The sequence below is a fragment of the Enoplosus armatus genome, chromosome 22 (genome assembly GCF_043641665.1).
Source record: "Enoplosus armatus isolate fEnoArm2 chromosome 22, fEnoArm2.hap1, whole genome shotgun sequence".
Classification (NCBI taxonomy): domain Eukaryota; kingdom Metazoa; phylum Chordata; class Actinopteri; order Centrarchiformes; family Enoplosidae; genus Enoplosus; species Enoplosus armatus.
The window spans coordinates 17,284,583-17,309,801 of NC_092201.1; the positions used below are offsets into that span (position 1 = coordinate 17,284,583).

Here is a 25,219-nt window from a genome sequence, read left to right on the forward strand (position 1 = left end):
GTCAGATTTACTACTGTGATAATGCAGCTACTGCATGATTTGGTTGAACATAAGGCGGTGACGCTGTAATTCTGAAATATCATGGTTCACTTTTTTTTTTTACCTCAAAGAACTGTAATGGTTAGGGGCCTCACACTGAAAGACCTTTCAAACAATTTCACTGTTGCAGACAAACTGCCAATTGTCGGAATGAAATCACAAGAGCTTTGTCGGAGTCGGGGGAGCGCGCTCCCTCTTGAGTCGTTTTCTCGCCTTGACGTTCCGATGAAATCAAACTTGTTTCATGTTGTCTGAGGTTTTTTTTTTTTGTCTTGGCTCGTGCAAATAGTGAAGTTAATTGACCTGAACACATCGTCAACGACAAATGGGTTCGCCTCTCATTCCCAAGGTCTTCTCCCACTAGCAGCGAGTTAAGGTAGACAAAATTCAATGTAAAAGTTTTTTTTTTAATTATTTTTATTGCAGCTGCTACACAAATGAAAAAAAAACTCGATAAAATATCATTCACAAAAAAAAAATTGTCCCATCATGTAAATTTGTGTCCAGTTATCCACGAGAAAAGGGAAATCGACCAAATAACAAAATGGAGTTAGAAATGCGAAGCACATTGTGTGGAAACCAACTGTGTTTCAAGTATTTCGATTCCTCTAAAAGGTACAATCAAAGCCACATGTCCCTTTAGTATTTACAGAGGAAGGGCGTGTCTCCAAGGGACGTCGATTAGAAGCAGCTGCAGTCTTCTGGAAAATAGGGGACATGTGGGTTTCACACTTACACACACATTTGCACAAACACACACGTACACACACACACACACAGCTTTTTGAGGTTTTACTTCGGTGTTAGCTTTTTTGCAAAACAGCACTAGTGTGTCTGTCCGTCATGCAAAGTGTCTGTAAGACACACACACACACACACAGCGTGGCTTAAACCTCTTGGAATCGGTGAGATGAAAGGAGATTATTTACATCCTTAAGTGGATGGTTTCTGAGTGTTGAGTTAGAAGTGCGTGTGTGTGTGTGTGTGTGTGTGTGTGTGTGAGAGTGTGCACACTAAAAAGACATTGCTTAGTCACCCACAAATACTTAGGAGGGGCCGGGATGGACGGAGATGAAAGGGGAGAGAACAGAGGAGGAAGTGAGGGATGAAGAGTGATTGAAGGAGAGGTGCAAGATGAAAGGAAGAGTCGGGGTGGGGGGGGGTGGGGGGTGTAGACTTGTCCCGGTCTGCATGAAGCATGAATAAAATATTGGTGTGGGAAGCCTCTCTCTCCCTAGACACACACACACAATGAATAACAACATGTTTGGAACTTAAGCAGCAGTGAACAGATTACTCTCCTTAAAGCTGAGGAAGAACGAGCTGGGGGTCAGAGTCGTTCTGTCCATTTGATGGTAACAATCAAAAGTGTGCATCCATATGGTACAACCCCCAAAAAATAAAAATGTACTGGGCTCAGTGGTCAAGACAAGGTATCAGAGTACTAAATGACTTGTTCGAAGAGGGCAAGAAGAGGGTTTAATCTGGAGGGATATGACTACTACCTGCAACTACCAACAATGTTTCATCAAAATGGTTATGTGAGTTATGTCCTTGGGTCAGTAACGATGGGTGTGAAAACCTTAGGCTGATATGGGGGGCGGGGGGGGGGGGGGGGCTGGGGTTGTACACTTCATGAAGAAACATAGGAGAGGATTGGAATACATCAGAGAAGCCGGAGGCAAATTTACCCCATAAAAAATACTTCATAGGTATTATTTCAGCCCAACGAGACTCAATAATATGGGTCCAATTAAAGACAGTTTATGTTGGAAATGTAAAACAGAACTCGGTACTTATATGCACGCATTATGGGAATGCACCATGGTTTTCCCCTTATAGAGGGGTGTGCAAGTGTGCACAGGAAGAATGTAGATAGTCTAAAAACAGTAAAGATGAGATAAGATAACTTGAGGACAGGAGGGCTCTGCAGCAGATAGATAGATTATGTACAGTGGGGTCCAAAAGTCTGAGACCACATTGAAAATCTCAAATATTTTTTCACGCAAACCTGCAAATAATCACAAAGTTTGAGGATTCAGAAATATTTAAAAACGCAAAAAGTTATGACATGTAAAATGAAATTTGTGGCATCGACCAACTTGACTCCTTCGTACAAAAGGTTAGATTCCTTTGAGTTGTATCCCTTCCAATCGAAGCATGCGTTCAGATGACACTCGGGCGAATTCGATCTTCTCATCAGAGGCTCGTTCAATTAGCCTGTTCACCTGTTGTAAATATGGCTGTGCCTCAAGTTTCCAGCAGGTCATTGCTTACTAAGTAGCACTGTAATAGTAGGAAACATGGCATCTGAAATAAGTGAAAGTGTCAGAAGTCAAATTCTTACTCTGAGCAAAGAGGGGCTTTCTCAGTGTCAAATCACGGCCAGACTAAAGGTTTCTAAGAGGGCAGTGCATGGGACTCTGAAACGCTTTGCAGAAACGGGATCGGTTGTATCCAAAGCACCAAAAGTGACCACACATCATCAACTCATCAAGCTTAGTTCCCTGAGAGATAAAAAAGAAGCAACTTCATCACAGATAAAGAACGCCAAGACTCCAATCAGCAAAAGTACTGTCAAAAGAAGGCAGTCTTGTAGTGGTCTCAGAGGACGAGCAGCAGCTTCTGAACCATGCACCATGGTGGTGGGAATATCCAAGTCTGGGGGTGTTTTTGCCTACTCTGGAGTTGGACACCTGCAACGAATCTACTACACCCTGACCAAGGAGAAGCACCACTCCATTCTTCAGAGACATGCTGTACCCTCTAGTTTGCATCTTCGTGGAGAGGGATTCATACTGCAGCAGGATAAGGACCCCAAACACACCTCAAAGCTTTGCAAGAACTACGTGAAGACCAAAGAAGACAGAGGAGTTCTGACTGTCATGGACTTTCCTCCACAGTCACCTGAAATCAACCCCATTGAACTATTTATATGGGAAAGGGGGCACTTGAAGACTCAGAAAGCCAAGCATTCTGTGACCTCACAAGAAGCCCTTTGGAACATCGTCAAATCCTTCTGGGGTAACACGTGTCATCAGGTTTTGCACAAACTTGTGGAGCCCATACTTGTACCTGTACGTTTTTCAAAGGTTCAACTTTTCACTCAAATTGTTAAGCTGATATTATCATTTGTAATGAAAAACAATAGTATTACCTTCGAAACAAATGCAAAATAGAAGTACCTTGACTAGTGGTCTCAGACTTTTTGGACCTCACTGCATATCATCTTCACTGAAATACTCCTTTAATCTGATCAAGGTGTTTACAGGAGGCGTTTTACGTGTAATTCAGATTATTAGCGGAGTAAAGAGGTGGAGGAGGAGGAGGAGGAGGAAAGAAACATACCTATTTGTCTCGCTCTCTCACCCCTCTCCCTAGGTCGCTCTCTCTCTCTCTCTCTCTCTCTCGCTTTAATTCGGGCCTATTACACAATTCTGCAGGAATCTGAGCTCAGCTGCAGCTGCCTCTCTGCATCCAAACCCCAGCACAGGGGGGGAGAGGAAGTGTAAAATTACAGCTTGGTTAAACACACCCAAAACACACACACTGAGCGTGTGTGAATTTCTTTTTTTTTTTTTATTACAGGCAGACTGCACCCCGGGCACATTCAATGAAAAGTTGTGCATCTCCAGTCGCCTGTCCCTCGGCCCCGTCTGTCCTGGCCTTCACAACCGCCCCAAGACAGCTTTATTTTGTGTGTGTGCGTGTGTGTGTGTGTGAGAGGGCCCACTGCAACCCGGCACACATATGGCTAACGGGATCCACACATGGCCGGCATGCTATTAGCAGAAAGAGGAGAGGGGGTGTGGATGAATGGAGGCTTTTCAGCTCTGAAACAGGAGCCCCATTCACTGGATAAGGGCCGACCGACGGATTGCCAGACCGGCCATATTGGACACAGAAAACAGCAGAGACCGTCTGGACCCAGAGACACACTGGAGTGTCGAGGTTCAGGCTGAGTTCATCTGCAACATAATAATGACGAACAACTGGAGGAAAAAGGGAGACATTCAAACAGTGACACAAATGGCGCCACGGGTCTCATTAAACAAGACTGTAATCAGAGATCCGAATGTCTGATTACAAATTGGGGTGTTGCATAACACCGAGCTGAGCAAACGGAATAATCGTACAAAAACTGAAGAGTTTCCCATGAATAATTAGCAAAAGAAACAAATTCAGCCAAGAAGGCAGACCGGCTCCTGCCTCCAAAACTGTTGACATTAAATACAAAATCTTACCCTCTTCTTGATAAAGTTTCCAGACCCCTTTTTTTTTTTTTTTTTGACAGACTAAAGCACACAATGTCCTGTGAGTTAGCAAAACTTATATTGCTAACCATTTCCTCTATTTTAAGCCACAACCTGTACCTCTATGCAGTGACCTGCACTCAATACTGTCCCTGAACGCATCCTGTGATGATGTACAATGCTGCCCAGATGTAGAGTTTTTTTTGGGGGGGGGGGTTTGTAAAGATGCCGACCACATTGAAACAAAAATTGCACTACAGAATTACTACTTTCTGGGTGCATACGTGTAGGCTATAGGTATATACAGTATGTATGTAAACAACTGTACATATTGTTTATTTTATCTTATTCGTAATTTAAATATTTGTGTATATGTTCTGTGCGTGTAGCATGAAGGGGCAACAACTTACAATCACACTGTGCAGCACCGCTTTGCAAAATGACAAATAAATGACCTTGATTGATTGGTCCCTTGAATGATATCAGCTAATGCTGTTAGCTAACTAAAAGATAAAAACTAAATCACTGTTCCATTTCAAAACACGGCACGCCACACTTGATGCCGTTTACCGACAATTCTCTGACACAAACAGATTTTATTGCACTTTACGGTTTAGGGGCAGACCTAATGGAAGAGCTGCCCAACTCTGTTTCCATCTGACTAGAGAAAAGGCTGCAGAGACATAGCCAAAACAGACAGCACGGGTGTGCTGAGGGTTTATTAGCAGTAAGCCAAATGCTTTTAACCTTGGTGAAAAAAATTTTTTTTGCTGCAAAGTGTTTCAGTTTAGATAAAGACTTGGAAACATTCAGCAGGGGAGATCTCTCTTTTTAGACTTGGAGAGGACTGGAGGAGGCTGCTTCTATTTCGAGGCACGCAACAACCTCGTCTGTTTCTTTCCAGAAAGGTTTCTGAATCTTTCTAAAAAAACGAAAATGTGATTGGTTGAGCAAGGAAGGAGCCCAACGGATAAAAACAAACATGAGCTAAAATCGCCTGGGTTAAAAATGGGTTTCTTCCCCCAATGTGTGTGTGTGTGTGTGTGTGTGTGTGTGTGTGTGTGTGTGTGTGTGTGTTTGTCTCCACCAATCTCGTCCCTTATAACGATAAGAAAAATGAACTCCGTCTGGTCTTAATGACGGAGGTTGTTTAAATTGGAGGTACAGTCTGGTATTCATCAAGCTGTGTGGGTTAGGGTGTGTGTGTGTGTGTGTGTGTGTGTGTGGGCGAATTTCCATCCACTTTGATCTGAATTAAATTTGCATAACAGTAGTTGATGGAAACTAGACATTTTCCTAAAACGCGCACAATTAGTTTGAAGCACTAGGATTTAGCTTGTACAACACCTTCTTCTTTAAAATCCCGTTCCAGGTTGGCAGAATATCCAAATTCTCGAAGCTCGGGAAGCTAACAAATCGAGCAACAAACGTTTTCTTTGACATGTAAACAGCAATATACAAAAGTCTCAGAGAGAGAGCTGCTTTCGCCAGTTAAAATGACGTTGTTCATTCTTAAGTGACATGCCCAAAGGCCAAAATGAAACCTATTGGCTGATTCAAGGTTTACTATTACACCTGAGCTTGTACTTTCACAGCTCTGGCCACCAGTTCCAAAGTCATTTCTGAGCTCTTGGAATCTGGCAACATCTCTAAAAACAGGTCCAAGATAAAAAAAAAAAAAAAATTAAAATCATAATCAAAACGTTTCCGTTGTCAACATCCATCACTGTTTACTGATTTCCTGCTTCAACTTTAGCCGGACCATACTTAGCCATAGGTGTTCTGTGTGATGAGTGATTATTAGTGACATTTTAGGGCGCGCTCACTCCGATTTTACCTCAGCTGATCTGGTAGCTAATCTGGCTAAACTCTGGCTTTTCTTTGCCCCTGTTGGACCTATTTTTAGTGACGGTGCTGCATTGCGAGATCCCAGCGAGAGATACAGTCTTCCATAGCCGATAGAACGAATGGCCAGAGCAGTGCAAATGAAACTGGATGCCAGAGTCTGTTTTGCTCATTGCGTGTTTTCTTTTTAGCTGAAATGTCAATTAGTCCATCAACACAAAATTATGGCAACACATTTGGCAAATGATTTATCGCTTCAGTCATTTTTTAAAGCAAAAATACAAAACTTTGTCTTGTTTTGGTTTCTTTGCATTTGCTGCTTTTCTTGGGCATACATGATATTAAACTTAATATCTTTGGGTGTTTAACTATAGACCCTTTTAGTGCAGACGTCATGATTACGTGACAGTGTTAGCTGGAGGCAAAACACGAATCAGTAGTAGGGCTACATCACCTCCTGAAAATATATCATCTTGCTGTGTTGTTGGCTGCCAGAATCGAAGGAGTAATGGCTCCAATGCCACTGTCGGTCAAAAAACAGCACACTTACATATTACATAAGATTAAACAAAGTACCGTCTGTTGTAGGTATAGATAACGTTATGTGTCTAAAGGTTTGTCATGCCCACCTCATCAGAAACTGGGGAACGCATTAACTCATGCGCTAATTCATCTGTTAAATCTTTTGCATTTCAAGTCTTGTAGGCCTACATGACCATTCAGGACATAGTTATAGGCGTCTAAAGATTTCTAAACACAGTTGGTTTCTCTATCAGGGAGGTGTAACGCTAAATGTCTGGCCATTCCGCCGGAGCTAATCCTGTCAGATCGTCCATCCACATGAGTGAGCGTGTACGAGTTGGCCAGTCTGGCCCCTGTTGGTTCATGTTAACTTTAACCTTTAACTTTAAACCCATATTTTCTTCAGCCACTGTTAAAAAACAAGCCAATAAAACTTGCTAGCTAGCGTTAGCTAACGTGTTCAGGGCTCCGCCTACAAAAAACGTCATATATTTACTCACAGGAAAGGGGTCTATAGGTCTGACAAAACAGGCAATTATATATATATATATATATATATATATATATATATAGTGCTTAACAAATGTATTAGCCCACCACCCAGTGTAAGGTGTTTGCCACCGCTGTCCTAAATTAACAATATTGCTGATTACCAAAATATTTGATGTTTCTGTAATGGTTAATCCACCAGTATGTGCAAGCCAAGCTCTTTAATCAAAATGATATCTTTAATGCTAAAATATAATTATTGTTGTTATCCATGAATTCTCAAATTTACTTTCTTTTACGTTTTACAAAAAAGAAGAAAAAAATAGTAAAGTACATTATTATTTTTTGATTGAGATGCCAAATCACAGTTATTTACTTGCATTCCTGAACAGAAAAATTTGTTTTGTGGTTGCAAGAATGCAAGCTGTTATCAGGGCCAAAGGAGGTCATACAAAATATTAAGATTTTTGGTTAATATATGTGAATAAGGACTGTTTAGTTGTTCCAGTTTGTTATTTGCCTAATAAATAACAATACAATTTTTAGTTTGAAACAAGTTTTTGACAGATTTCTAAAATATTTGTGTTTTCTCATTTTTATGACAGGTGGTCTAATAAATTTGTTAAGCACTGTATATATGTTTATATATTACATTTTTCGGTAATGCATATAAAAATGATTAAAGCTCATCAACTTTATAGTTCTGAATCAAGACCAATTTGGACAAAGTAGCTTGTGAAAAATAAGGTATCCAAAAGTAAGAAGGCTACACCTGTTACCTCTACGTGCTGCTCATCTCAATTTTAGGTTGCAGCTACAAAATGAACCCTAAGCCTAAAGACTCCGACTAACAATAATTTTCATAACTTCATAAATCTAGATTAATCTGCCGATTATTTTCTCAATCATTCAACTAACTGCTTTTTCTGAAAACCATCAGGAAACACTGAAAGCCCAAAGGTGACGTCCTCAAATGTTCAGCAATTTTATTTGTTAAATTACTTGTGGCCAAAGTGGTTGTTGATTCATTTTCTGTCGTTGCCGCTCTACTCTGAATACTAATGTTTCCACTTTCTCAAGGCGGGAACATGCTGGGCTGTTAGATCGACTCGATCAGCTTGTGTGACGTTCAGAGCAACAAAGCACGTTGCATTTTGGGAGGTTTACAGGTCAGCTCCTCTGTGCGTTCGCGGCCTCTGAGACCTACGCCTGTCTTTGAGCTGAAATTCACGGGCATCTTCACAAAAGCTGATCACATCAGATCTCAACTGAATCTTTGAGTTTTAGCGAAGACATTTAAAACCTTGACAAAACTGTTGTGCCTAAATGGACTCGCAAAAAGGATTTTAAAAGATTTGAATTCAATGAAGTGGGCGGCATGGTGGCACAGTGGTTAGAACTGTGACACGGGAGGCAGAGCAGGGTAGAGCACATGCCGAATTCACATGTCGAAGTGTCCTTGACCAAGACACGGAACCCCAAGTTGCTCCCGATGGAGGCCGGCACCTCGCATGGCAGCTTGGTCGCCATCGGTGTGTGAATGAGACCAGATCTGCAAAGTGCTCTGGGAACCAAACCATTTACCATTTAAATGCATTCCAAATTTGATTCAGATTCCAAAAAAAAAAAAGAGGACTGGTTTGAGGGTTGGTGCACAGAGCCAGTGGCCAGCTCTCCCAGTCATATCCAGGCCAAGTGTTCCTGGCAGTTTGACTGGCACGCTGGGAGATGAGCAGGGAAATCAAACTCTCTCCTCCACCGGCCTGGGGACTCTGACTCCTTCACGCTTCCTGCTCTCACTGTCTTTTCTGTCTTGTCGTCTTCCCTCGCTCCCCCTCTCCTCTGAACCTTGCCTTTGCTCCCCCACGTCTCCTCCCCTTCGTCTCTGTACGGGGAGTCAGGGGAGCACCCTGGCAGGAGGCCTGTCCTGCTACAACCCCTGCTGCTCTCCATTCATCTCTCCCTCGCTCGCCCCGCTTCCTCCCTCTCCGCCTGCCTCTCGTTTCCTTTCATCGCCCTCCTCCACCACATCTCATGCATTTCTTTCTTCGCTCTTTCTCTATGCTACGCATACTCCTCCGCTGCATTCATCTCCTGCCCCTCCCCTCGCGCTCATCCCCATTCCAATTTCTCTACAGCGCTCGTGTAGTGATCTGAGCTCTTATTGTCACCTCACCTGTTGGTGCGGAGGAGAGGAATAATAATGTGCTTTTTTGCATAGATTCCACAACTTGATTCACCACCTTTCAGAGTGAGATAAGGGCACAGGCTGCCCTTGAATCGCATGTAAAGTGGAGCAGAGGTTCTAAATGGCGAGAGGGGTGTGAGAGCTGAACTAGGCTGACATACAGGGACACAAAGGAGTCAGAGGATGAAATAAAAATGTGATGCTATACTGATCCCAAAGGACCTGGTGGACAACTGCTACCATGAAGGGCAGAGGACAGACGCCAGCCCTCATTTCTCAATCCTTCCAAGAAACAAATTCAAGAAGCAGAAGCCACTTGTAAACCTCTCAGCTGTTTCCCCAGGAAGTTGACGTAGCGAGGGGACGTAGAGCAGGGAGAGAGCGGGTTGGGGTAAAGACTGGAAACAGGTGGAAAAGCTCTTTCAGTGTCATGGAACATTTTGTGAAAGGTCAACATTTTCTAATTCGATTGAGAAAATGTAAACCGGATCACATTTTTATACTCGTTTTGCTTTTGACTCGTTTTTGGTCTGTGTGTCATGTACTCACGGCCTCGGTGTGGACAGGGTGCACAGCAAAGAGGAGCGCCGTGACGAAGGCCAGGCGCGAGTCTTCGAACGTCCAGCGTTCACACGTGTGCATGAGCAGGCAGGTTACGGCGCAGTGCAAACACACGTTGACTATGTGGAAATAGAGAGGCGTCATGCCGCCCAGCAGGATGTTCAACCTGGCAGACAGACAGAGAGGGAAATATTCAGCACTGTGTGGTCTGTTCGTGTGTGAAAGATATCATAGGCGATTAAAACTCATGCAAAAAAAAAAAGAAGACTGAAACAGACTGATGAATAGATAAGTACAGTCGGTGTCATTCAACTTCCCATAAACCCTAACCACAAGTAGAGAAAAAAGGGTGAATCTTATCTAGAACAATCACTCTGCTATACACCGCCGTGGATTTACTGTAGGAATCTTTAAAGTAAATTACCTTTTATATTTCCTGGATGAAGTGATTGTCTCATAATCCTGAACAGAATCGCAATCCATTTTCCACGGTGCCATGAATTTCAAATGAAAAAGAGCATGATTGCTCTGAGAGAGAATGTCGGATTGCCGACACCAAATCACACCCTGCTTAAGATCTTCCAACAGCTAATCCCTCAGTGAGGAATAACAGAGAGGTATGCAATTTTCACCTGGTTTATCATAATTGGTATTACGCCGTGACAATTCCCTCTTCACCCAACAGAATATCAACAACCTGATAATAGTGAACCCAGAGAGAGAGGGAGAGAGAGGCATTACAGTGGTTCAGGTTCCAGCCGTCATTCCATTCCAAAAAACATGTTGCGAGGATTCCAACCTCCACATAGGGCTGGATGATTTCAGGAAATGATCAAATAGTGATATTGATGAGTCTGATAATTGCGATAGCAATTTAAAATGTGATTATCTGAGTAAGATATCTTTCTTGATCATGAAGCAGCTCTAGGTGCTGTATAAATACTGGGAAAGTATCAAAAAGCTCAGCGCACACGGACCGTGTTCAGGAACTGCGCCTTTAAAATGAGCCGTCAAGACTTCCTGTAAGGTTGTGATGTCACAGCTATACAGTCGCCGCACTCAGCCAATCACAGCACCACTCACCAAGTACAGTGACGCTCATCCACCTGCTCAGTCTGTCTTAAGTTATTGGAGCGCTCTGCTCAGGAACTACTCTTCAAGTGTTTGGAGGTTGTTCAGTTTGTCTAAAACGGCTTGTTTCAGACAGAGGGGGGGAACTGAGGGGCTGCAGAAAGAGCCAGAAGAAGATACATAAGGACTTTTTTGAACTGTGAATCATCTCTAGTGGAGTCCCAGAATAAAAATATAGACCTGAAATGAGCATAATATATGGGACCTTTAAAGCACAGTGTAAACACTGACTGTGATGTGCGATCGTCATCGTGCAGAATTGTGTGAATCTCAGTTTAAGTGTGATGTGGAAACTTGGGACACATATTCAGTGAGGTAGGACACATCTTGTGTCCAGCAGTTAAACATTTGAAACAGAAGATGGAAAACAAAAAGCACAAGACAGGAACGAGATAGGTTTGTTGTACTAGACACAATCACACACGTATTTCTGCATGAACAGAATCAGATTCGACTGTTGTTCAGGCCCCCCCCCACGATGGGGAGGTCGTTCATTTTTGCAGCTTTTGGTCATAAACCAAAGTATTAGACAAGTTATAATTTTGACCGGATGATGGCGCTAGATGAGAAGTCACAAAAGTTACTATACTACTAATACTACTACTATATTACCAATAGTTCTTGAGATATTTCACTTAAAAAACCCACAAATGTCAACTTCATGCTCGAGGAAAGTCATGGGATCACCAAAGTCAGTAGGATTCATCCTCTAGGGACGATGAATGTCTGTACAAAATATCATCATGGTAATCCACTTCAGTCTGGACCAAAGTGGTGTAGCCAACAACCAGAGTTCTTGTACCTTTCTCTCTTTCTCTTAATCTTCTGTCTCCAGTGTTTGCATTTGGCAGTACCAGCGAGGTTCTTTCCGGTCAGATCTTAAAAGACCTGCTGCTAGGTTTGGTTTGGTTCGGGTCTCAGTTTAAAGACTGCGCAGAACCATTTCAATCCCTTAACCCCACCGCCGGTGAGCCAGTCTTTACAAACTCATGCTGTGTAGCAAAATTGCGTTAAAACCCACAGAACTTTGTTTTAAGGTCCAAAGATACCAAATATGTCAGGCTGACTTTTGGGGAAACATGTAGAAAGTTATGCACAAGACATCTAGTATTCGTATTTTAAGCAGCCATAAAAAATAATAATAAAGTCTTGGGTTTTAATATTTAACTCATCGGGTAACCATCATAAAGGCTCGGTGACAAGTTGGAACAAGATGGTAGAGAACATATACGTCAGAGTGGAATAAGATGCTAATGTGTCTTTATATGTAACTTTATAAAGTAAGTCCACCTCTAAGGCAAGGCTTCACAGAATGGAAAACCAAACAGGGAGAGCTGAACCGAACATGGCTCCACATCTGAACTCCTTATCTCTGATTGTAATTAGTTCTAATGGGGTCCTCTGTGAGCCCTCCTCCAGCCCATTATGTGATGAAGGAGACTCTGGCCTCCACTATCCCTCTTTGATTCATAATTCAATGAGGACGACTGATAAAACCTGCTTTAACTTGCGGAGAGGGCCTCAACCCTCACTATTTTGTCACCCTGACCTCAACTGATGCTGATCTGCCCTCACAGCTAATGCTGAGATGAGCGCGGAGCAAGGGAAGAGCCGTGAGATGAATGTCCCCCCGAGGGGCCCCCGGCCGGGGTCTCTGACCCCATCCCCCAGGCTTCTGAGGAATTTCAATTTCTCATTGGAGGCATTTGGCTGATGTGCTTATCAAGAGAGACTTACAATGAGGGAGCAGGTCGGGGGTTCAGTGTCCCGCTCAAGGACATTTTGACAGGAAACGTGACTGCTGATGGATGGAGACACACACACACACACACACACACACACACACACACACACACACACACACACACACACACACTGGCTGCTGGAGGAATCTAATCTATGAACTGTGTGTGATGGGCCTGTACAACCACTACTCTCAAACATGAATAACAATGAGCCTGGGCCTGCATGGTGATAATATGTTTTAGTGTGTATTATTCTGGATGATTTGTGACCTGATTTATTTCATTACATTTAACCATCTTACTTTCAGACTATGCAACATTTGACAGACTATATATAGAATAATAATTATCTCACAAATGAAAAAAATGAATTCCTAAGCAATAAAACGCACTGTTGCTCAGTTCAGAACAGCTACAACCTGGGATTATGTTCGCATAGACTGATATTTTTTTAAAATAAACAGCTTAACTCAATGTCCACTTGCTGGCATTTTTCCAGAAACTAATAGTGTTGCAGGGATGACGCATTTTTGGAGGCCAACCCAGAAGTTAGCGTCGCCCCTGGTTCCCTCGACAAAAAGCCAATGGGATTTTTCCACGGGTTTTTGGATTATTGCAGAAAATAAACTCTGTGGAAAAACAGTTTATGATTTTTACACGTTTCTTTCATAATTGTCACAAATGAACACCACTGTTAGGATTTTTGAGGCGTAAACGGAATCGCCAGAAGTATAAAGCTAACGTTAGGCTATAAACGAACTACAGCACTGAGCTTCACTTTTAAGAGAATATAGATATAGATATATAGACAGATAGATATAGAGTATAAACACAACGAGGCTGTAAAGTGAGTAGTAGTGAATAGTGAGTAGATGACTTTCTGTGTTCGGCGTGAAGACGTCAATGTTGGCGACAACCTCTGTAGTCTCATTTAGCCACTTGTTAACAACTGCTAGCTTCAAAATTCACAGGTGGGGGTATCTACTGACATATTTTATGTCGTAGGCCAAAAACGTTGAAATCTCTTAAAGCTTGCGTTAACCACAGACCTTATTTCAGGCATCTAACCAAAAAAAAAACATTCAAAAAACCCAATGACTTCCAGACGAAGGAACTGGAAGTGTTTCCGAGTTTTCTATTGCTGTTAGCCAGCGAGTTGTCCTGGAAGTAGATCCTTATGCATTTAGCTACAACGGCTAATCCAGGGGCCTAATGTTACTGTAATCTCAGGATGGGATCCCTTTCAGTGTAAGCAAAAAAGCCACAGTCCTCGTTTTGTGTAAAAAAAAATGTATTCTAAAGTCTATCTGAAGCTAATATGAGGTTTCAGCAGTCTGAGTAATACAAACCAAGTGGATACCTTCCAAAGTTACAGAGGCCCCTGTATTCTAGTCTTTTAACAAAACACACTGTGCTATTGTGTGGATTGTGCAGAAAGGTAACCTAAGTCGAAGGTGCGTTCAGTTCCTGTAGGTGACAGGGACTGAAAACGGGCACGTTACGTTTCAGACTTCAGGCTATCCCGCAGATCGCACATGACAGCAGGGCTGACAGCGTTAGTTAGCAGATCCGACAACACTGCCACTGACATTTAAGAATCTGTGTCCTACAAGCAGAGTCACAGCTGTGGCTGTGTTCACCAGTCTGGGAGAACTGCTTATTTACTTTCCTAAAATTGTCCTGAACATGCAGGCACAAACGTCTGTCAGTGTGAGTCTTGAGTGGTCCATCTCAACCAAAATTGTCTAGATTTTGGCTCCATGACAGCTCGGCTGAGCCAGTGACAGCATGAAGGGAAACATGGCGCAATGATGCGGAGTCAAGACAAAGATGACTTGATTGGTATTTTGGGGAAACAATTCAATCCAGTCAGAATCCCACGGCATGCGACAGGAACATATTTGAGAAGCCCACAGCAGAAGAACAAACAGTTGACAAACAGTGACAACATGTGACAAGCTTTTGTTATAGTATTTTCAACATTGCTGTTCTGGTGTGTGAGTTTTATCCTTGAGCAGAAGAAAAAACTCAGTGGGAGTGGGAGAATCACACGATGACAGCTCGTCACAGCTTTAAAGTCTCGAAACTTTGAGGAGATTGCCCAAAATTCCAAAAGTGATTGTAATAACTGAATGTCGACACTATCTAAGTCAAACGCGGCATAACGTCAGGCACCCACATCTTCCAGTCAAGCTGAGTGATAAATCAACATTTTGCCGACAGATTCCACAAAAACATCTACAATTCAGAATGAATGTTATTGCAACGCACGCAAATCTGCAAATGTTCAAATGAGATTACAGCACTATCAGTGTCATATGTTATCATATTGTGAACGTGCTACTGTGAGCAATTCTGCACACTTAACCGCTTAGTAACATGCCATCTGTCTTGGTGGACTGGCAAAACCGAAGAATCAGCTGGAATGTGCTGATTCCTGTCCCTGCTAGAACAGCGGCAAAGAGATGCTTCTAGACTAAATAACAGGTGCGCTGCCGAGCGTGGGTGAATGAGGAGAATATAAATGCACAACAACTCAATGGAGAGCCATTAAGTTGCCTTGCAGGTTGATTTTTAAGCATGACCCATAAGTGAGTTAAAGTTACTTAACAGAATGTAAATATTCATTTCATGACTTAAACCTCAGCTGAACCCGTGGGCTTCATATATATATATATATATATATATGCCAAAACAATGCGAAGGTTCTAAACAACAACCTCCCTGTATGAAATTGTTGAGGGAAGTGAGCGACATGTTAATGATTTAGCAATTCTTGGTCATGGGCCCATTAGAATCAAGAGGATATATCCTTTTGGGATCACAAATGTCACGAGCAAGGCGCAATATAATTTCAACCAATCAGTGACATCATTAGGATTCATCCTCTGACAGCCCTGAACGCCCTAGCTTGGTTCCAGACCTCTGAAGCGCCGCCTACTGTATGTCTCCAATTCGTTCATGGATTCAAATAGAACAGGTGCTTATTAACAGCTGATCCCCTCAGTTAGAAAAAAAAAAAGACCAATCACATTAAGAATGGGTACATCATAGGGCTGGGCGATATACTGAATATATTCGAACATCAAGCAGATGGCCATATCGTCATACTCAAGTTTTCAGTGTTCAAGGCCCATCTGCAGGGAAATGGTCCCTGTCAGTAGTTTTCCTGTTATATGCGATGTTTCTGGATTAATATTACTGCTGCATTCGTGTGCATTTACTGCTGTAGATGTTTAAGGTTGAGCTCATTTGAACTACTTTATATGTATATTCTGTAAGATCATCATACGTTTGTGCTATTTGAGAATTGAAGTAGCTTTGGGTATGACCGAAAGACTGACATTACGCATATAAGCAGTCGAAATGAGTTTCCCTCGCACCCATGGAGCTTGAGGTAGAACCATTGCCCCTTCACGGCAAAAGGAGTTGGTTAAGACAGTTCCTGGGTGCCTCCCTTTAGAGGTTTTCCATCTGGGAGGAGACTCCGGTGTGGACCCAGAAATGCTGGAGGTATTGCATATCCCATCTGGCCTGGGAACATCTTGGTGTACATAGAGTGGCGATTTATGGCCCAACTTCACCTAATTTCAAGGTGCATTGAGACTGAAAAAAAAAGGTCTAGAGGGATCAAAACTTCAAGAAAGCTTGTAGTATATAGCAACTTTATTGCAAGATCAATGACCAAAGGATCCAAGGATCAAAGGACTTTCTTGGCATACCCCAGAAAGAAGTATATATGGGTTACCTGGTTTATACTGCTATAACGCAGAAAAGTGGACAAAAATGGATGGATGGAAGGTCAGGGAGTTGCCTGAATTATCGGGGATCATTCTCCGGGGACCCCGAAGAATATCCGCAGCAAAGTTCAAGGGAATCTCACCTGTAGTTGTAGAGATAGATGTATCTGCTGTATGATGAACCACAAACTCCTCTCTTGGGCCCCACCACTAGCAGAGCAAGAGTAAAAAAATCTGACATGGGCAACCATTGTGAAGCCGAGCATGCACGACCCAGTGCGATCGCATCCAGCGAGACGGACGCGGTGTCCTCTGTCGGGCTGGAGAGGTGACAGAGAGGCAATTTAGCTCTGTCTGTCTCTCTGCTGGTTAGTGACCATGCAGCGGCGGCGGCAGCATGATGACTTCCTGTCCTTTGCTCTGATATACTCTCCTATGCTGGAGACTGGGCCATGACCCAAAGGAAGGTTGCGAGAATACTAAAAATAGGTTGTTAATTATTCTGGAGAGCATTGCATCAGCAGTTAACAGGTAGTGTAATTTGCCCCACCAAATCCCTGCAATGTAAAACAGGGTGTATAAAACACTGCAGGCAAGAGAGGCTTTGAATATCGGATAGAGAAACCTCTTTCTGAAATAAAACACAGCACATAATTAAATGTCCTGGCTCGCAAAATGACAGCGCGTCCCTGACTGGATCCTTGAACCCGAGGTAATAACTTTTTTTTATTTTTTTTATTCTGAAATAGATAAACAGCAATTGGGAAATGAAGCTCTCACATTCCCTGAGTCAGCTTCTCCCCGATTAGAGCAGCGTCATCTATCACTTTCTTACCCTTCTTCTTTTACATTTATTTTTCACTCTTCATCTCCTACTCTTGTCTCTTTCCATTGTCTGCTGTGCCTGCGCCCTCCTCCTCTTCCTCCTCATTTACCAGAAGAGCATCCGTCACCACTTCTTCCTTCCCCGTCTTGTGTCATCCGTCCTTGTGTTTCTATTTTAAACACATGGCCTCTTGCTATCTATCTCTCCCTGCTTCTTTCCTTCTTCCTCTCCCCCCACCTCCCTTGTTTACTCACCACAATCACTGCTCAGTTAGTTGGGCTCAGCTATAAAAAAGAAAAAAGTGCCTTGAGGTTGCGTTGTGTGTGTGTGTATTTACTCGTTCTGTGTGTGTCCTTCACCTTGATCGCATCCCAAAAGCCCTGCAGCTTTCACCGGCACAGAAAACACAATGCTGGACTGACTGCACATTCCCCATAGGTTCACCACAGGGGTGTGTGTTTGTGCGCTCGTGGGTGGGGGTGTTCTTGCCCATGTGTAAAGCAGACATATACACACAGAAGTGACCCCCAAGGCCACGGGTGTTGGAGGAGTGAACCCATATGCTCCCCTGCATGCACAAAAAAAGCCCTCAGATGATCCGTGCAGCAACTCATGACTCGCTTCACGTGGAGTAAAATTCAGCCAGGGCTGTCCGGGCTGAGCGAGAGAACAAAGTGAAACCATGTTCTGAATAGTTATCAGCCTAGACACGAAAAAGCTGAAACATCCAGACCTGCCCCACGCAGTCTCTCATCGAGGTGTCCACCTCTGCCTCTGGGTCATTAGCTTGATAAGGGGTGCTGTAGTCGTCTCCCAGGAGCAACATCGTGGATATTAGGTAATAATATTTTTTGAACTGTTTAACTGATAGTATTAAATCGGTCATAATTGTTATTGCCGATTTGCGGTTAAACGTTAATTATTAACATCCCTAGATCATACCGTTGTGTAAACATTCACTTAAGGTAATCTCTAAGATATGGTTAAGATAAGGGTATATTATTACTGAAGGGGGTGGGGGGCAGTTGTCTCAATTTTGTCTGAGGGGGACCCACAGTGTCAAAGCCCTGGTTTAAACACAATAAATAGAACTTTCAAAACGTTATTGTATATATATATATATATATATATATATATATATATTGATTTTGTGTATTTGTATATCTGTAAATTAACATGTAATGTTCACACATATTGATCACTTTTTTCTACAACACATTTAGAACTAATCTTAAAGGGGACCTATTCTGCTCATTTCCAGCTCTCTATTTTCATTTTGTGATTCCACTGGAGCAGCTTTGCATGATTCTCAGTTCAAAAAAGTCCTGATTTATCTTCTACTGGCCCTTCATGCAGCCCCCTCAGTTCATCCTCTGTCTGAAACAAGCCGTTTGAGCTCCTGTGTCTTTAAGGCCCCCCCTCCCTGAGAGCCCACTTTCTTCTGATTGGCCCGGCCAAGTTCCAGAAGTCTTTGGAAGAATTTCCAAAGGCAAACTGTAAAGCTAACATTACTAAGCGACGTTGACATAAACATAAACATCTGGCCTGTGCCTGGAGCAGAGATACCATATAAGGACATCCGTGCCTCTCTGACATCAGATAGACACAGCGGTTGAACAAACTGAACCGGAGCGTTTAGAGCAGTCTGCAGCCTGAGCTTTTGGCTCACAGGGATTACTTTTACATACGTTTACCTCATTATTTGGCAACTTTGGCCGCGTTTAGTATGAATATCCGACATTGCAACATTATATATATGACGAAATATAAGGAAAAGCATAATAGGTCCCCTTTAAGGTGTCAAATCTTATTCTGTCTTCATATGTCTCTATTATGCTAAACTGACCTGCACCAAAACAAATTCCTTCAGCACGTGTAAATGTGAATTAAGTCCGATGTTCATTTCGATTCAAATGTTACTACTTTGGACCTTCGTAAAGAACACCACAAACAATACATACAGAGACACCCAGCGTAAAACAGAAGCATGTGCGTCTGCTTTCTTTTTGAAGTACATCACAGCCTTCAGTGAGTTGTGCACTGAGCCTCCCTCAGCTCGTAGGTCCACTGATCTGACTCCATTCTGTGATACCAAGCCGACAATCTTCTTCATTTCTGTTGGGCAAATAGTCATGCATCGCGCTGAAACAGCTGCAGCAGAAGAACATGCCTGTGGGGTTCAGAAGAAAAGGTTTGTGGACACGCTCCCGACAGCAGAACTTGTCCCCTGAATGTGACAGACAAATAAATATATATCACACGAACACAGCCATGTTGTCTTATCTCCAATTATGGCCTTAGGAATAATTTCCACATATATCTTTGGTCAGGAACTATTTTCCTGTCACCAAATGGTTTTGCTTTTAATTATGCAAAGTCTTGATAGCATTTGGGGTTGAACGAACGCTGGCGAATTTCCACAGGGAGAGAAAGAGCAGCGAAAAATGGGCCTGGCACTCACTGTGACCTGAGTCATCCCTTTAATCGTTTTTTCTCCACAGAGCAAACTGTGCGTGCCTTTCCTCAGCTACACCTTTCCTCCGCACGCATGCACGCACGCACGCACGCACGCACACGGCAGCTGAGGGTTAAGGATCGAGCGAAAGGCCATCTCACCAGATGAGGAAAAGGAGTGTAGCTACAAATTAATTCCGTGTGAACCGGCGTCCTTCACGAATCAGGCTAATAAAAGATGGTGTGGAGAGGCTGACGGCCAAACAGCCCTGGAAGCTACAACCCAAAGCACCCCCCCCCCCCCCCCCCCCCCGGAGACAGCAATAGGGCAACACCTGTCACTCCTGAAAGATCACCTTCCCTCCATTGTCTCTGGCCATTACTGTCTCCAGCACACACACTCATCATTAAGGGAGTGTGTTTTTGGGAGCAGATGCTCCTGCAAAGCCGTAAGCCGCGCTGTCGGCTCTCGTGAGAAGCATTAGGGCGCCGGTATCTTCTTCAACAAGCGGGTTACCGGAGGGTGGAAAGGAAAGCAGCTGCTCGAGAGGTTGTAACACCGCTGGGTGATTAGACTGGAGTATGATCAAACAATGAAACCCTCCTGCTGCCCACAGTCAAGGGTTCTCAGTGCAGGGCGAGTGTGCTGACGGAGCTCCGCCTGGGGACACATGATGTCTGTCACCAGACCAGCCAATCACATTCCGCAACATTTCTTGAGGTATATAGAGTGCTGCAGGAATGAGTCATAAAACCTGGAAATTAGTTAGCCTTTCTACACTTCCGGTTCCCTCGTCTCGAAGTGGAATGGGTTTTTGGTTAGATGCCTGAACATCTTCGTGCCGAACGCGGAAAGTCATCTACTCACTAGTCCGCCTGTAACGCCTCGTTGTGTTTATACTCTATATCTGTCTGTCTATATATCTAGATCTATCTATATCTACATCAAGGCACAAAAACAAACTGGGTCACATGATCAATGGGGGGTTGCTTTAGGACAGTAACAACAATGGTTTACAATAGCAGGCAGAACATGAACACTTCAGGAGACGCAAAGAAGTGTCTATGACATATTCCCAATCTGTCTTTAGGTGGGGGTCCAGTATGGGTCAGCTTTTAAGGGCCTCTGTCTCCTGAATGGTTGATCTATCTATCTGGTAACACTCTCTCACGTAGGTTGCATGCAGGTAAAAGACAAAAACAAAACATGTGGTCCAATCGAAAGGGGTGAACAGAAAGTGATTGATTTCCGATGGAATGCCCCTATAGCCGGTGTCAGCGCCCTGTGTTGTTTTTTTTTGTTTTTTTCAGAACGATTCCTGCCTTCATTCCTTTGCCGTTGCGTTCACTGTCGCGCTCTGATCTGTGAACGGTCTCTGGGCAGATTGTCACCATGAACCATCAGGGACCGTCTACACTCTCTCTCACGCTCGCAGCTTGCTGCCGTTTGCGTCACTCGGGGGCAGTTATATCAGGTGCCGTTCGCCTGTCGTCCTGGTTGAATGAAGGTGGTGTCGCTCGGTTTCGAACCTCGCCGTTGGTAGCAATTGGTTCCCTGCTGCTGCTGAAGTTCCCTTGAGCAACACACTGAGTCACTCCCAGCTGCATGGCTGCTGTTCTGTAGCTCAGCCTAAGGGCCTGTGTCCACATAGCGGTTTTATTTCCTGGCAGAAAAGCGTTGGCAGGGCGCTGGGGTGAAGCGCTTGTGCGGTGAGAAAAAAAGAAAAAACGCTGCACACTGTCAGGTTTGTCTCTATGACAACAATATCTTAACTCTAGTTAAGGGGTTTACTACACAGCTAACATCAAGCTAACAACGTGTAGGGTGATAAAAGCACTCACACTCACCAGCAACATTCAGTTTCCGGCCGATCTATGCCTACAAATGGAGTCTTTTCCATCTCTTTCTCTCCAGCACCTCTCAGATACACACATGGGTAGCGTGGCCGAGCGGTCTAAGGCGCTGGATTAAGGCTCCAGTCTCTTCGGGGGCGTGGGTTCGAATCCCACCGCTGCCAAGATAACTATTTAGTGTAATTTCCCCTTGGGGATCAATAAAGTACTTCCAATTTCCAGATAAGCTTGACTGAGACAACAACATTGTCCGAGAATTACAAGCTGTCGTGCCTCCTCCCCAGTGGCTTGTGACACGCTGTATAAAGCTGAGCGGACACAATGCTACCTTTTCTGGTCCGACTGTATATAAAGATGGCCACTTCCTCCCACTGTGCAAAAGTGAAGCCAAACTCTCCCAGAGTCTGGTGATCATCGACCACACGAGGTCCCGCCCATACAGCCGCCCGAACCCAATCATGAGCACACCACAGTCAATCTCAGCTGTCAATCATGACGTTTCGCCCCGTTGTTATAGCATCAAACAACTAAAACCGAACTTTTTAGAAAAATGAACATTCGAACAAACGTCAGCGTGATAAGAACTATCTAAAATCTTTGGGGAAATTGTATTGGACGTGCACTTCGATTTTTTTAGTTTGGCCCATGTCCCATCCACGAACATGGAGGGGGGCAGGGCTCATGACCTTATACTGCAGCCACCCACCGGGGGGGCGATTGAGACGTTTTGGCTTCACTTTTGGGGAGCTGTCATGTTGTCAAGCTTTATACACAGTCTACGGTCTGAACTGTGTCCATGTATACAAGCTGTACCAAGCTTTTTTTTGTTGATGTAATACACTTATATATTAAAGGTAAGGACAACTGAGGTTGAAATGTATTCTTCTATTCACCGAAGTGAAGATTGACCACATCAGCTGGTTGTAACATATTCTAAGTCACTGTAACAGTTGGTGTCGTAGTGTACATATTATGAATCACAAAACTGACATTAGCGGGTTATGACGCTGGTGAAAATGCAGAGAAGCAGGAAATGTGGTCCCAGCAGAACCAGTATACGGTTGACATGAAGCAGGTGTAATGTTTACAATCTTAGTTTCGCATGTTGGCGTGCTAAATTTGCTAAAGAACTAAACACAAGTACAGCTGAGGCTGATGGGAATGTAATCAGTTTTTGCAGCTATTTGGGCTTAAACTTAAGTACTAGACACACTTTTGACCGGATGATAAGGGGATAAACATTCTTACAATCCATCCTCTGGGGACCGTGAATGTCATCCATCAATGTAGTTGAAAGTTGACAAGATATTTCACTAAAAAAAAAAACAATAAAAAAAGTTAACCTCATGGTGGCGCTAGAGGAAAAGTCAGGGGATGAGCAAAGTCAATAGACTTGCTTCGTCTGGGAACCAGAATAGAGTAACGCCGCTAGAATGGGCGAATATGAAGGGTTGTGTTTGAGTCATGTGTAGGGATGGGTACTGAAACCCGGTACTAAACACACCATAGTATCGTAATATAATATATTATTATCGAAACAAACTGTGTAGCATGATTACTTAGTGAAGGACCAGGATAGGATTCTGCTGAAAAACGATAGGAAGGCATTTTTACAGCAGCCTCGTCGCCTCCCGCCTGACTCACAGTGCATTATAATGTATTTTATTATAGCATTTGTTTTAAACAATTATAATGTGTCAGCACCAGTGTCATCGGGCCGGATGGAAGTGTCACCAGACCTCTCTTAAAAAAGGGGGGGGGGGAGCGTTTTACCTGTTCAGAACAGCCACGTTCAAAAGGCTGTTGAACTCGGTTGAGCACAATCGACACTAGTCCCATATTACTGCTTACATCAGCTCTGTATTTTTAATTCTGGGACTCCACTCGAGCAGCTTCGTGGGTTGCACGTTCACAACCTTACGGAAGTTGCGACGTTTTGATACCTTCGCAGTATTTATACAACACCCGGACCTGCTTTGTAATCAAACAAGACAGGGAAATCTCACTTTCTACAATGCGGGGCCTTTTAACAAGTCGCACACAAACTCCAGTACAGTTAGCAGCAGCAGACGTAGTTTTAAAACGGTGTTGTCCTTTGTCCCAGCATCCGATGGCCTGTAAGCCTGAATAAAATAGTCGGGAATTGGCGGCAGTTTTTTTTTTATATATAAATCAGGAACTATCTGCTCAAAGGATGGTTAGCAGAAAGTGTTTAGGTTTGATGCACAACCCATATTACCCACTTCCCCCCATTTTTTTTTTTTTTTTTTTTAATTTCTTCGCGACAAAACGACACCTTTCAATGAGGAGGTTGAGTGAGCACGCCTTTTGTGAAATTTAAACCTAGGTATAACTATGCATTACACTCTAAAAACCCTGCACAGTCAAAAGCTGGCAATCAACCCTCATCTCTCGGCTCCGTTTCAATCCACTCCTGCATCCGCAAAGCCTCAGTTTGGACTTCTCCCTCGCTCCGGAACACTGTGTGGGCTTGTCCTCCTTTTTTTTCTCTCTTGCAATCACTGCAACATAATATCATTCACAACACAATCCCACCCTGTTCTTTCTGGATGCTGGCCTGGTTCCTCCGACAGACCCGCCCTCCTGTGTTTTCCCCTCCTCAAACGCTGTTTTCCAGAACTTTTACATCACTCCCACCCACCACCCCCTCACACCCAAAGCTACACTGCACCTCAACTCCACTACCACGAAAGAGAAAGTCCTCAAAAAAAAGCTGCGCAACAAGTTCCACATTACAAGCCGTTCTCTGTAGGTAGGCTATTTCTGGCTCAGTGTCGTCTGAATTGCTTTAATCCTTAAACCTGAAGTCGCGCGAAGGAGGGCCGGGATGTGCTGGGACAAGTTCAGTGTGCAGCTGGCCGGCTCGAGCTCATTTGATAACTCTTTTGGAACGAAGCAGAGATACGCTCCGTTATGCTCGCTATCACACGCTCGGCGGCGTTTTCCGTTTCCCTCCCCGTATGGCGCGGCCGCAACGCTCTTTCAAAACAACAACAACAACAACAACAACAACAACAACAACAAAAAGGTGTTAACGTTGTGAAGTTGACGACGAGGCTGCCAGCAGCCTCTGCCCGTGCGGGCACAGCTGTATGACGTCAGCCGTAAGTGTGCGTGCTCACACAGCTTCCAGGCGACAGTTCAGTCCCCTCGGGTTCACGCCGAGGGGTCACGCTGCGGTGAACCTCCGCCGAGTGTGTTCGCCCTGAGGGGTGAGACGGCGGAGTTAGGGCAAGCAGGGGGGAGAGAACTTACTTGAAGGTGAGGATGCACAGCGGTCTGTAGGACTTGTGGCTCGTGTTGTCCGCCATCCTCTTGCCCCAGAAGTCGTTGCTGAAGATGTTTCGGAGGCTGGAGCCCAGTCGGACGTCCGGGTTGTTGATGATAGCCCACACGTCGTCGTGCACCAACTCCCCGCGGAGAGAGTTGCTGTAGCACAGGGCGCACAGGGCGGCCAGCACGGCGTAGCGACCCGCAGCCCACACCGCCTCCGGCCGGACTGTCCCCCGCGGCCGCTGGCGGGCTTTCTTGTCCCGTCCCGGCGCTGTCAT

At 44.0% G+C, this 25,219-nt stretch overlaps 1 protein-coding gene and 1 non-coding gene across 2 annotated transcripts in view; one reads left to right on the top strand and one right to left on the bottom strand.

Annotated features, from left to right (window-relative positions):
• tmtc1 (transmembrane O-mannosyltransferase targeting cadherins 1) overlaps positions 1-25,219 on the bottom strand; it is a 107,845-nt gene extending 82,626 nt beyond the window's left edge. The window contains exons 1-2 of the mRNA XM_070929393.1: positions 24,924-25,219; positions 9,886-10,063 (exon numbers count right to left, since the gene is read on the bottom strand). Coding sequence (XP_070785494.1) covers positions 9,886-10,063; positions 24,924-25,219 — 474 coding nt within the window. The remainder of the gene's footprint in view (positions 1-9,885; positions 10,064-24,923) is intronic.
• trnal-aag (transfer RNA leucine (anticodon AAG)) lies at positions 21,730-21,811 on the top strand. Its single transcript has one exon. It is a non-coding gene; the product is annotated as a tRNA-Leu (tRNA).